At 36.3% G+C, this 14,174-nt stretch overlaps 2 protein-coding genes across 2 annotated transcripts; one reads left to right on the forward strand and one right to left on the reverse strand.

The window, feature by feature from the left end:
* Positions 1-54: 54 nt before the first annotated feature.
* LOC112571686 (U3 small nucleolar ribonucleoprotein protein IMP4-like) lies at positions 55-6,379 on the reverse strand. Its single transcript, XM_025250889.1, has 9 exons — positions 6,278-6,379; positions 5,864-5,972; positions 4,644-4,727; positions 4,190-4,299; positions 3,021-3,153; positions 1,603-1,757; positions 1,195-1,289; positions 751-821; positions 55-376 (listed from the first exon to the last, which is right to left on the reverse strand). The coding sequence occupies exons 1-9, from the start codon at positions 6,278-6,280 to the stop codon at positions 267-269; spliced, it is 870 nt and encodes a 289-aa protein (XP_025106674.1). The 5' UTR covers positions 6,281-6,379; the 3' UTR covers positions 55-266.
* A 146-nt stretch (positions 6,380-6,525) lies between these two features.
* LOC112571687 (pre-mRNA-splicing factor ISY1 homolog) lies at positions 6,526-13,978 on the forward strand. Its single transcript, XM_025250891.1, has 11 exons — positions 6,526-6,630; positions 6,902-6,924; positions 7,185-7,236; positions 7,905-8,013; positions 8,245-8,357; positions 8,859-8,920; positions 9,428-9,483; positions 10,352-10,474; positions 10,694-10,806; positions 11,068-11,157; positions 11,705-13,978. Exons 1-11 carry the CDS (start codon positions 6,628-6,630, stop codon positions 11,810-11,812), a joined length of 852 nt encoding a protein of 283 aa, XP_025106676.1. The 5' UTR covers positions 6,526-6,627; the 3' UTR covers positions 11,813-13,978.
* The last annotated feature ends 196 nt before the right edge of the window (positions 13,979-14,174 follow it).

Below are 14,174 nucleotides of genomic sequence, written 5' to 3' on the forward strand. Positions count from 1 at the left end.
TCTTTTTTTCATGTTATAACAAAGATGTTCTACCTTTAAAAACCACAACTCTCATTTTTAAAAAAATTTTTTTACTCTATTTCAAACCAAATGTCCTGACTTAATGCCAATTACTATCACAATTCAGCTAAGAGTAGACTTACCAGCCACAATCATGCAGTATATAACAATAATGAAAAAAAAAAAAAAGGATTCAGGGTGATTACAACCATTAGACTTGCTCTCTTGACTCTCTCTCTCTCTCACACACACACACACTTTGGTGCTTATGTTGACAAAAATTTCCGTTTCTTTGTGGTGTTCATGTACGGCCGGAAGACCCATTCCACATCAGCTGTGTCAGCTCCTTCTATTGTGCCCAAAATTATTTGGTATGCTGGAACATAATCAAAGCCCGAAACATTAATATGCATCTCACCTTAAAACCTTACATTTCTGATTGTTTCTGAAGAGCTGACTAAGCATCAAATTTAAAGATTATTACATGCTAAAATAATACTTAAGAGGAGTGGGGGGGGGGGATAAAACTTTGAAAAACGGAATCTCAATGAAATGAATATAATAAACTGATGGCAATAAACAAGCATGTCTATACTCCTGAATATACACAGATCTCAAGAAACACTATTTATACCCACAAAAATAGAATTATAGTTAATATCAGAAGTTGCGAATACAACATAAAACGCTACAAGAAAAATACATTCTGGCATATATAAATATATCCAGTCCGAAGCATCAAAATCTTACGTTTCATTTCAAACCGTGGTCCAACTTCTGTCAGCTCAATCTTTTTTTCAACAAATTTGTAGACATGGTGCCTGTCAAAATAAATGTTCAAGAAATGGCTACAGACATCATGGATGATTTGTAGTCTTTAAACTCGACCCTTAGAAGGCAGTATGTGCAGCGACATCACCAAAATGTCTGTCATTTTCATTGCTGCATGCATACTGTGCATTGTCCACAATTGTGTTATACAGTAATTTTACCTTGTTTGCAAATTTATTTTTTAATTTTATATTTTAAGAACTAGTCTTATAATTCTGGCTGAAACAATATATCAGAAAGTTCTCTATCTACTCTTTGTCTTGTCAGTACACCCCCATTAATTTTGTACAGTTTTCATAACACATATACTTTAAGTTTAGACTTCAAACTGTAAAATGCATTCCCTATATTCAAATTTCTCACCTGAATGAAATGTAGTCATCATCATTTGCAAAGGTAATAACCCTTCTGCTGTCCTCTTTGGGAACAGGGAAGAGGTATTTAAGAACGTTTGTTACCTGTTGAGCAAACAAGTCAAATACCACATTTTGCAGTGCAAATCATACTGTTAGGCATCATATCCAAAAACAAACAAAAACCACACAAACACAAATGATGGAAATGACATTGGGATTAAATGGATAATTTAAGTATTTCTTCTTTCTTCTCAGCAGTGTGTATTTATGACCATGCAAGACATTTTCCAACAAACAACTCAAGCAGTCATCTCTTTAACTGCATATGCTGGAGACAATACAAGTTCAAACTAAACACTACACAGTCTGAAACGAGGAGAAACACAAACATCTCATAACAAAGTGCAAGTCTTACTCGTTTGCCAAGCTTGGAGGAAAGGTTGTGGAAGATTAGGTGAGGAAAGGCCTCTGACATTGTACCAACATTTGGGATGTCATGACGCATGACAACATTCATCAAAGTGAAATATGCTGTTGGACCATATGGCAGATGACAAATGGTCATACCATCTGTGCAAAATAAAATTAGAAAATTACCATATAAAAATATCAGATATGATTGCCATCTGCTGCGCATGCTATATGTGATTATTTGGAATCTTCACCATGGCCAGTCAAAGCTTCAGTTGTATTTTTACCACCATCTGAATCATTTGTTCATCTTTCGCTTTAAAACAGAGGCTCTAACAAAAGAGTTTTTTTAAATCTTGGCAGGACAAAGAATTCTCAAGACCTTTTTGTTTCTGTTTCTAATTATAAAGCACCCCTATTCATAGTACTTTTTTTGGAACCACAAAAAATACTGATCTGAAGGTACCAATCTTTATGACTGATGTCAATTATTTCTCTGGAGTTAATGAAGATGGAGGTATATGGCAGAGAATACACCAATTTGGTAAAGAAAAAAATTTTAAAACCCACTCTGAAGAGATCTTATCAGACAGAATTTTTGTTAGCAAGTGCTATCCACCATGTGAAGAATATTTTGGGAAGTATAATTAGTTCAATGTGACTAGGAACAGAAAAGTTTTTTATATACATGTTGAGGAATGGTTGAATGCAAAGGTGACAAAAACAGGATTTTTTTAATTAACACTAATGATACATTCATGTCTCTTGACAAATTCTACAATAGCCTGCCTTAGTCGCCAGACTTTTTAACTTACATGGGCATTCAACAGTCCTTAAAACAGTATTAAAATAAACGGAGCTACTTTTTGATCCCCCAGAGTGAAACTATTAGTAGGGGGTGCGGTATAATTAGAAAAGGGAACATAGAGGTCTTAAGAATTCTACAAGATAATAAAGCCTGCAATGGAAAAATGGAGGTAGAATTTAATAAATGTAACTGGGCTGAATTAGTCCATAAGCCCTTTCTATCATAAGCACTCAACTGAGAATCTTACGTGTTCCTCCTTAAATGTAAACTGAAAACAACTTGTAGTTTGTGTAACAAGAGAATGAAACTACTGAACACCTATTTTGGCAAAGTACATTAAGGAATTCAGGGGAAATGTGATTTGTGAAGGCCATATCTAAGTGGATAAGTTTATCCCTTTGAGTCCATATTTATTGTGAAACACTATGTGGCCTGTATTAACAACAAAAACATTTCTTTCCAGAAAATGTGGCCTCCATTAATGCATATCATTCTTTGAGGGCACAATAGCATCAACATTAGTACACCTGACATGCTTGTTCTCTAAAGGTACATGATTAATAAAAAATCTCTGCCATGTTCTTGTACGTATGATTTAAGAGCACACTGCTTACCTGGCACTCCCCTGTGCTCTTGAACGATGATTATGTCAGTTACATCATTGGCTCTGCAAGCATCTACCAACTGTTTGGTCTCATAGTTGCCACGGTTAATCCTCTGACTATTGGGGAAGATCAATTTTATTTCCTATATGAAGAAATAAAACCAAATAATTTGTATGCATTAAATCTACTTTCGTAAGATCACATGCATGGAGGGTAAGACAAAAATGTAGCAAGGAGTGGATAAAACCATGATGGCTCAATATGACAGCTTATGTATGCCAAAAGACCTTTTCTCAGATGTCAGTCAAGAAAACCAAGGACTTTTTTTTAAAAAGGGAAATAAGATAAACATAGGGGAACATCTGGGGCCCTAGTTATGAAGCAAGTGTAAGCCTTTGTACTTGGGGAACATACAGGGACAAGCATCTTATTTCTGAAGTCATACAATGATATCCAAACAGACAAATCTTTTAAAACCCCTAAAGCAGTTGTTAAAAAGTGATTGCAAAGGTGTCCCGGTCCCATCGAGTTATGGCATACTATACTATCATTAGTAGTAATATTGGTGGCCAGCCATCCAAATTCAAGACTCATATAAATAAAAATCTTACGCTAATAAAGAAATTAAAAAACTAAGCACTCACAGGAAAGAGGTGTCAAATCACCTAAAGCCAAGGTTAAAAAGTAGCAACTAAAATAATAAGTCTAGAGTAGAGCAGCATGACGGATCTGGCAATCAACACAGTAGACTATCATACTTGGAAAGCCTCCTAGGCACCAAAAGCAGGTGACAACAGCAGAAAAAAGAGGAAACAGGAAATGAGAGCACCTTTCCCCCCTCCCTAATACCTACATTGCCCCAAGATCCCTGCCCATCTCCCCACAGTATAAAATCACCTCCAGGTGGAAGTACTTTCTCTTTCAAAATAAAATAGTTCTGGGGTAAAGAAACATAAGTAGTGACTGTGGGTTCTTGACACTGCATTAGAACTTTGGAAACAAGAGGCATTTTCTTAAGGTCCCGATTTAGCTCTGGGGAAACGATTCACTCTCACTTCAATAACTATGGTCCCTGATGTTTTCTTCTGGCCAATTGTTGCCAGTGTAAACTACCAATGGCAACAGCTTTATTAAAAAAAAACAACAACAAATCTGTCATATTTGTTTCCCTCTTGCACCTTAGCAAACTGTTTGAGTTTGGAGCTGGGATCTCTAGATGTGGTAACGACTATCTTAGGATCTTCAACCCCTGCCCATCTGTACTCATCATCTTCATGCGTTGTGACACCTGAGAAATTTAAAAAAAAAAATAAAAAGCATTACTTCTTCATCCCAGCAGAAATCTCAGTTTCTCACCCTCTACTTTAAATTTAGAAGAGACATATTCAAATGTCTAATGTGCATGTGCAAATTCAGGACACAATTTAACGTCATAGTCGTAGCTTCAATAAATAAAACTTTCTAGACAGTCCTACTTTTGATCTGCATTATTCAATCACAATGTCAATATCATAACTTTCATGCACCAAAATGAATTGTCTCCAGGAAACACTTAAGATTGTTACTGGATGCTGTTTTTACATACATGCATTTAAAAATTGTATGATCAATTTTAAAAAGAAAAACACCAACCTTCTCCTCCATCATCATCCCATGCCAAGGATCTGTTCAGCTCCACAGCATCTTTCCTAAGACTTGTAGGGATTGGTGTGTTATCTTAAACCAGAGTAAAATTGTCTTGATGATTACATCCAATAAAATTTAATAAAACAAATATTAAACCAAGGCTAATGAAGTCTGTCAACTATGATACAATCTAATAAAATTGTAGAGAAATTTAGTCAATAGGTTATTTCTGTTGCTTTGTGATTCTCAGAGCTAGATGACAGGCCAGACAGCGTTTAATATTTTTGCTTAGTTACAGTTATATAATGGCCTACATAGTTTAACTCCTGTTGTTTGACAAGCTGACTGATGATTTTGAAATAGCCTTTCTAGTATGCAAGCATTCCTCCATGAATCGTTCCTTATGCAGCTGTTAGAATGTCTTTTCATCACTAATCTCTATATTATGTAATATTAGATAATAATATGATTTACGTATTGCATTTTCCCACACATAGGCAAGCTCAATGTGCCTTAAAAGAGTTAAAGAAAAGTAGGTAGTGACATCGTATGACAGAGAAGGGCATCACAATCAGCAATCATACAAACACACATACCCAGTGAACAAATAAAAATAAACAGATTTTTAAGCACTTCCTTTAACCTCAAAGTACTGTAGTGGGAGCGCTTGATTAGGGCAGCATGTACTGCTGACAGTGCTTGTTCCCTCCACCCCACGCCCCCTTTGACCCCATACTCGGTTTGGCTAGTCGAACGACAACAGCAGGTGGCATAGGACCCAAACCTTCCACTATAGCTAGCAGACAAAATTCAGTGTTTGCACCTGTTACCGAAAGAAGACTGATCCTGCTTGGAAGAGCAGTTAAACTCCCTGAGTATGAGAGCACCACAAGGTGCTTTGCTCAAGTTGGAAAGCAACTTACGTTACTCAATCATTCCCTTTAAGTGAAAGCACACTGAGTACAAAAGAAATACCATTTTGCTACAATGTCCTACGGCGAATAAAATAGTAGTAATGGCAATTCATGTTGCACAGGCAATCGAAATGATGATAGCTCTCACATCCATGCAACAGCATAAATCGCAGCTGGCGAATGTGTGACTTCATGAAGTTTATAAATATAGACACCGTCCAAAAGTTAAAGTTTGCATGGGGAATTCTTAGCTGGTCGATTAAAACCCTTACTTTCTGCACTTGTGCATTAACAGACAGCTGTATAACTCACCATCCAAAGCACGTTTAATTTTCTCCTTTTTCTCTTGTATAGCTCGCTCTCTTTCTTCGACAGATTTCCGGTAGACATATTCCCTTCGCAGACGAGTTTGTCGCCGCAGCTAAAAGACACGAGTGATTGTTATCCCTTTACAAAGCATCAATATCTTGATTTTAAAAAATATTATTTTACTTATTTCGTGCTGTCTTGATGTAGACTTAAGAGATTTAATACGTCTATATTTCTCTAAGTCTCCATTTCTCTACTTCTTAACAGAGACGTACAATAGGTACGAATTCTATTACTCTAGCCCTTCCCTGACTCAAGAAATAAACATAAATAATAAAGAAACGTTACTATAACACCTCTTTGCGATCTCTACATATGAAAAGATAATAATACCAAATAACAGGTTGATTTTCTTACCATTCTGATATGCGCCAAGGGGGTTGTAAACTTTGATGATTACTCAGACATGTGCTTTCGAAGACGTACAAGCGGAAGTACTTGTAAATTTTAATCAACTTTCATGATTCTTTTACATTGTCATTTTTTATTGTCGGAAAGTGATAAAACACATTTCTCTTAGTTTTGTGGACCTTCTACAGAGCTAGAATATGTGTAGTTAAATAAATTGCATATTTTGTTTTCGTAACAAATTTGTCATTTTGAAGGCTCCTCTGAATAGAGTAGTGTCCCATGTTGGAAATCTCGAACGCAGTTGCTGTCTGTATCAAAGAAATCTCAGGAAATAGTTACCGACACCAAATTTGAAAATGGTAGGTAACATTTCGTATAGTAGTTGTGCTGCTTCATTAATTATATACTACATGTTTACTTAATTTAGTTTTTGTTATAGTATTTGAGACTGACACAAATATGTATACCAGAATAAACTCCATTTTCACTCGCTCTTTCTGAATGTGATGGATACTCGGACTGGGCCTGAAAGCCAACACATACGCACTATGCATTTGTGTGTATTAGAGAGAATGCATTCGTTTTGGTACTTTTTACTTGCTTTATTAATCTATTTATGTATGTTTCCAGGCTAGGAACAGCGAGAAGGCAATGTAAGTAAACAAATTAAATTTGTTATATTGTATTATGATAAACTAGAAATGAGTGAGGAGAGACATCCAGGGCCAAACAAAATAATATATATCAGAGACTATCAATAAGATTTATAGATTTATCAATAAGATTTATAGTGTCTGTATAGTTTCTGTCTATATCCAGCTTGCATTGTTGAGATCCAGGTAGTGGTCACAAATTCATGTATGCACTTTTAAAATATTAATTGTGTGAAATCTTTTGATGGACTTGTTTTTAGGACCACTCTGGCACGATGGCGAGCTTCACAAGTGGGAGGCCTTAAAGAAAAGGTAAAGAAAAGAGATCTTACAGATTATTTTTTCTTGATTCTAAAATATCAAGGAAGATAAAGGAAAGAGAAATTCAAATACCCACTAAACATTCCACCCCAACCAAATCAAAACAAACCATGTAAGATTAATCTATTTCTTTTTCATAATACTTCTTTGGTAATTTTATGAAAATTGTAAAAAAAAACCCAACCATTTAACTAATGCTATTCAGATATTTTGTCTGATATGTGAAATATTGTTCTGTGCTATGCCAGATGTTGCTCCATCATCATTTCTCTTATGTTTTTAATTTCACCTCCTGCATAAATTCGTGGTTGCCACAACAGCCAAATATCTCCCAACTTTCAGGACTTCAAGGCTTTATACCGTGATCAAATTCTAGTTGCTAGTCTACTTTCATTTGGTATAAATTGTTGTAATTTTTTCTTTTAAGTTTCAGTCCATCATTGAACTTTTATCTCTGAAGCATGTTTGCAATGTCTGCTGGTGTAAACATTGAAGAAAAAGATGAATAATCCTGTTACATGGTAGATCATTCAGGATTCACTTTAGGAGTCAAAAGTAAACATTAGTGAAACACTTTTCTTCTTAATTCAGCCAAGTTGTGGAGATGCATAAGTAGATTTGTACATAAAAGCAGCCCATACATAATATCTGCATTTCAGGAACGACGACCATACCTAGCCTCAGACTGTGATGACTTACATCAAGCTGAAAAATGGAGGCGCCAGATTTTAGGAGAAATATCAAGAAAAGTTGCACAAATTCAAAATGGTAACATCTTAAAGTTATTTAATTGTATTTTCTATTCTTTCTCAGGTCTTTCTACTGTTATTTTAGTTGATGATTTAATTATAGATATCCTCATATAAAAAGACAGCCATATTTGTACAAAAGAAGAATAGATTTCAGATAAAAAGTCAAGAGAGACTGAGACATGATGCATTGCAATAAAATTAACTACTGGTCCCTTCAGTAACATATAAGGCATGTATATTTTTGTAGCTGGTCTTGGAGAATTCAAACTACGTGATTTAAATGATGAAATCAACAAACTGCTGAGAGAAAAAGGTCACTGGGAAGACAGAATCTTGGAACTTGGAGGCCCAGACTACAAGGTATTTAAGCAAGGACTTTGAAATGTCGTTGTACTTTATTATACTTTAAACAGTTCTTGTTTGTCAAAGAAAATATGCAAATTTTTCTTTTTGGCCACTTGCACCTCTTGCTCTCCAATTGTTCCATAAGTTAGAGTTTCCAGCTCAAATGTCTTCATGAAATTAGCTTGATGGTTTGGTTATTGTTTTTTGACACTCCCTTCCCCACTTTCAGAGGGTGGTCTGGTGGTGCAACAGTTAGCCCTTTTCAGCAGTTCAGCAAGTCCAGTTTATTATAGATTAAAATTTTCCACCTTGCCTCATATGATCACCTTTGCTGGCTTGTGTTATGTTCTGGTTACAAAAAGATAACTAATTGGCAAGTTTTCCCTTCAGTCAAGAAATCTGTTTATCTATCCTCTCTGATAACATCTTGTGCCCAGTTGTTTGTTGTCTGAAGGACTTTTTCTGATTTTAACAAGAGATTCTATGTGTGAATTTTTTTTTAAATACTTTTTTCAGAAAACAGGTCCTAAGATGTTAGATGCTGATGGAAAGGAAGTACCAGGAAACAAAGGCTACAAGTGAGACAAGCTTCAGATTATCTATTTCCACTTTTACCTTCCATTTCCTTTTTTTCTCCTATACTTCTGCTTTCCTTTAAACATCAGAAACTTTCAGATTTGTTGTTTAACACAAATACGGCATTGTCTGAATGGAACACAGCTAGAAATTTTGAGTATACCACACACTGTTGGGCAGAATGGTTAGGCTATTGGAAAACAGTACAATAAAAGTAAGAGATAAAGCATCACTCATTTGCATCGTGAATTCTCTCCCTTTGATCATACCTTTCTCTACGCAATTCACTCATTATTTAGCTCCATCCACCCATAATTTTTGCGGCCTTATGCTCCTTGAGGAGTAACAAGTACTAAACATGATTTTCTAACTACACATGTAATCATAAATTATTAATGGTAAGTTGTATACCTTTACTTTACCCAAGTCTTATCCTAATAGGGTTTTTGTGTTCTAGAAGAGATATCAATTGTTTGAGATCTTGCTTTAACTTTGCTTCTTTTTATCAGATACTTTGGGGCAGCAAAGGATTTGCCTGGTGTGAGAGAACTATTTCAACAAGAACGTAAGTAATATGTGCTTTATTAGCAAATACTTTGTATGTTTTCAGTTTCTTTCTATTTTTGATCCTTTCAGTATCCCTGAAACATTGCTAGTCCCTCGCATAATTTTTTAGGCATTGCAGTTAGAATCAGCCACATAACCACTTGTACCTGTAGCTACCTGTTTACAGTTATAAGTCTTTGTTGCCAGTTTACTGCAAAGCTTCTAGAACCTCACAGCTGAGAAATTCTTTATTAATAAGAGTGTTATTCTGAGCTGCTGTCATGGAGGGTTAGTAAGCATACTAGATAGCTCAAGAGTCGTGAGGGAATTCACAATTTTAATAAGTTATAATTGTGTATGTCTTTTTAAAGCTGTTTGCATTCTGCTAGTTAAATATGGTAAAGTTCACAATGGGTTATCTGCATTAAAGAACTGTTTTTATACAAATAGCATACTTCTGATGTTTTTGCAGGAACATTTACGAATAGAATCGATTCTTCAGTTAACATTTTCAGTCGTACAGTTCTGAGTGCTGCAATCCGCACTCTTGAGGGCCATATTCACTTTACATGGAGGAATATGTAGAAGATATATTAAAGAGTGCTGGTGCTGTATTGTAGAAAGATATTGTTTTTGAACAACTGAAAATTATAATGAGGGAGTAATAATTGCACCACTAGTTTTCTGACATAACAGAAACATTGTCACTTTGTAAAATTTATTATTCAAAATAGTCAAGAAGTATAACCGCTGATTTAAATGTTAACATCTTTTTAACTGCCTTCACAAGTCTTGACCAGCCCTGTAGTTAGATTGGATGCAGAATGGATGAATGCATACATGTTGTATAGCATTTATTTAGCCAGGAACAACTGTATTTTCAACAGCTCCTGCAGCATCCCGCAAAACAAGAGCAGAGTTAATGAAGGACATTGATGCTGACTACTATGGTTATAGAGATGAGGATGATGGACGAATTATTCCGGCAGAGCAAGAAGTGGAGAAAACAGGTGCCAGTCACATTAAAACGTTAAAAAAGTTCTCTTTTCAGTGCAGTAAAGGGGTATATGCATCTCAACCTAGATTAACATTCTTGTTTAATAAAATGCTTATCAGAAGTATTTTCATTTAGATGAAAAGTTTTTTTTAATAATGTTTATACTTTATTGTTGCTCATGTGTTGAAATGCATCCTAAACCTTTAATTTTTGCTGTGGTTTTCCTGACCAGTCATTGCAAAGAAAGTAGCTGAATGGAAAGAAAGAGTAGCAAAGATAGCTAAAGGTGAAATAAGTCAAGATATTGACATGGATGCTGAAGAAGAAATTTATCACCCTGAGGAGGTAAGATCTGATGCAATTGTGACGTATAAAATTCATAAGCATAATATGATTTCATCACTTATTTCTGCTTATGGAATTATCAATGGAATGCTCTAATTTGCTTGTTTGCTTTTTTATGGATAACTAGCTTGATGGATTAACTTGAAATATTTCCTTGGTTTGGTTTTCAGTTTGTCTCCTTGAATATAATTTATGCTTTTTATGTTACTGGACTAAGAATGATGATGCACCTTCTTGTTGCATGGGTGGTTTTATGGACAGATGGATCTGGAGGAAACAATAGAGACAAAAAGTGAAGAGACTGAGAAAGAACACTTCATTGCACATGTGCCTGTTCCATCCCAGCAAGAGGTAGAGAAAGCATGTTCATACTTAAGTAATAGAGGGTATTTTTTCTTAATAATGAGAGGATATGCTTATTCCATGTTACTGGGCAGTCACAGCATGTACGAGTATAGGTACCCTGCACACCTACTGTTGGGGTACGTGATAAAGGGCAGTGGAAGGAGAGGATTGGGCTCCTCTTATACTATATTCTGTACAGACATCTATGAGTTCTTTCCCAAAGGCTGGAAGCCTTCACCTTAGCTGTAAGGAGTATACATGTATTTAACTAGCAGATTTTAGTGCTTGTGTGTGTGTATATATATTGAAGATAGGGTTGGGTTTTTTTTTTTTTGCTTTTGGTTATTTCTCTTTTGCTGAAGGTGACTGTTGAAACATTTTTCTATGCCTTACAAACTTGGATTAGAAAATTTCAACCATCAGGTGTAAAAATATTGAGAAAATTGATGATAATTTGTCATGAAGGTCATATATCATTGCTTTATCCCCCAAATAATTTTATCTATGAATGTTTTTGCTTGGTAAAAATAATTGTTTTCATGTTGGCTTACAGATTGAGGCAGCCATAGTGAGAAGGAAGAAAATGGAGTTGATCCAGAGGTACGCCACTGACACACTGTTGGAGGAGGAAGACAGTATCAGAAAGATGCTAGGCGTATGACCTTCCATCTGTTGTTGTGTCAAAGGACAGACAGGCCTATGCTGCTGCTTGCACTGGCAGGCACTGTTACATATTGTGCTGGGAAACACTCCAGCTTGGTTGCATGCAGTCTGGAGTTACGATGGTGATTGCTTCAGAATATTTCATGTGTCTGGCAGAGTGTAGAACACTGGGCTAGTGCTGACAGCTACACCGTCGCCTCTTTCTTGTAAAAGCAAAAGCCAAATGCAAAGTATACCGGGTGCAGGTGTGTCAGTTGTCCAAGTGTTTTCATCATACTTGTTTGTGGAACTTGTAAACTATAGAAAGGGTCTTGGGCTGAAATTTTTCCTGGTTTCTTTGATCAGTCACTGACATTGATTGAAGTAGCTGTTCATGGATGTCATAGGCAGCTTAATACTTTCCATATTATAAACACTTGTTGTGGACGATTAAGCTGTTAAGAAAATATTTTTGTATAAAATCATTTTTATTTTCCTCTTATGGCTTTACTTGATTTTCATATTGCGTTTGTTATCTGTGCATATGAAGCCTAAAAACAATAATAGCATTTGGCATATGAATAGTTTGGTTTCTCTACGTATATGCAAAATTTCATGCACACATTTTTCTGAGCAGCTGAATTGCAGATGGCACATATGATTTCAGGCGTCTGTAGCTTTTAGATGTTGGCACAGAATAATGCTTACCTGAGCTTAATAATACAAATTCTCTCATTAGTACATGTTCAGGTATTGACAAAATGCATGAAGCTTTCCTTACTATTTGTTGGTTACAGAAAGAAGCTAAATCCCTATTTTTGATACCAATGATCTTAGAACAGACGTTGACAGTACTGTTTAGACTGCTGCTATCATGGACAGAGATATTGCAAAACCAGCATACAAATAAAAAGGATAAAAGACTGTCAATAAACGACTGGTAGAAATGGCTTAAGATTGCCTGACTAAGTGAAAAACTATTAAGCTTATGAAGAAGGTTCTTTGCTGGCCACGTTTAACAATGTGTTCGGTGTTTAAATTCCATTTGAGCTGGCAACCAAAAAGAGTTCCCAGGTACCTGAAAGAATTAACAATTTCAACAGGTTTATTGTGTATCACACTGGGCGCAACCAGAGACGTTAGAACCCGTCTCTGGCGCAAAGTCCTCTTTGATTCTCCTAATGTCTATATCTAGTTCTCTTGTTTGTCTACATTTTACTCCCGAAAGTTCTCGTCATACCACTTTACAAAATTTGTTAAGGCATTACCATGATCTTTCTTATGTTCCTGCAAAAGTATATATCAGCCACTTCTGCCAGTTCAGGCTCACTTTGAATTCAAGATGTCCATACTTTGCTGTCATGTTGTCCACGACTGTCTGACCTATTGTCGCCCTGCCAGGTAGGTCAGTTCACTCTCCCCACCCTAGTTTTCTCATGGTCCCACCTATCAGATTGCAAAAATATGGTCGTTGCTCATTCTCTGGCCATAGCATTTAGAATGTTCTGCCACTACCTGCAGAGACGGAGCCCTACATGCTTTCCTGTCTGGACGTGGACCTGTCTCTTTAAAAAATACCGACTGTTATCAGCCTGTCCTGACAGTTCCTTTCTCTATCATACCCTTTCTTGGCGACTCGTTGACAGGTGTACTTTGAGGTCGTCCTCCAGAATCCAGATCCACCAGGCTCCAACTTTTTGATGGTGATCTTGCTAGGCGGAGTTCTCCCTCCAAATTTCTTCCGATATTCTCTGTGACACTGTTACTGACCCGGTGACCCAGTAGGTCTTCACAATGAACACAACATCACCAAATATATGTGGTACGGTATATTTCCTGCTTGCTTTCGCCACTCTGCAGAGTCTCGAAGATAGCCCTACACTTACGGCTCTCTGTACGACACTCGCCCAGGGCTCCGCGTAGGCTGCCTCTGCTTGCCAGTGCTTTTGTGTAAAAGAAAGGAACACGCGTGATGTGCGTTATAGATGTTAATTTGTCACCAAAATCGTTCTTTACTGATCGATTGACATTGTAGTTCGACTGCTAAATGATTTGACTGTATATATGCTTGCGAATTTAAATTTGTTGAATCCTTCGACAGACGATTACTGCTGGTAATATGTAAGCATGGATTTATTGTTTAAATTTTCAGTTTAAGAAAATACAGTTAAGCCGAAACTTTTAATTATTCCAATATTTTTGTTGATAAATATTTTTGGTGTGGAGTGGGGTGGTGCAGAATGCAGTATTTATCTTTGGCCTGCCCTGACCACACTGGCCGTGAACTTGCAAGCAAGAAGATCCGGATCTGCAGATAAGTTATTTTTAGTCGCACAAAACCTACCTTTCTCTCTCCCGTCATGCGACCCATTTTCACACAA

This window comes from Pomacea canaliculata, linkage group LG9 (genome assembly GCF_003073045.1).
Source record: "Pomacea canaliculata isolate SZHN2017 linkage group LG9, ASM307304v1, whole genome shotgun sequence".
Lineage (NCBI taxonomy): Eukaryota > Metazoa > Mollusca > Gastropoda > Architaenioglossa > Ampullariidae > Pomacea > Pomacea canaliculata.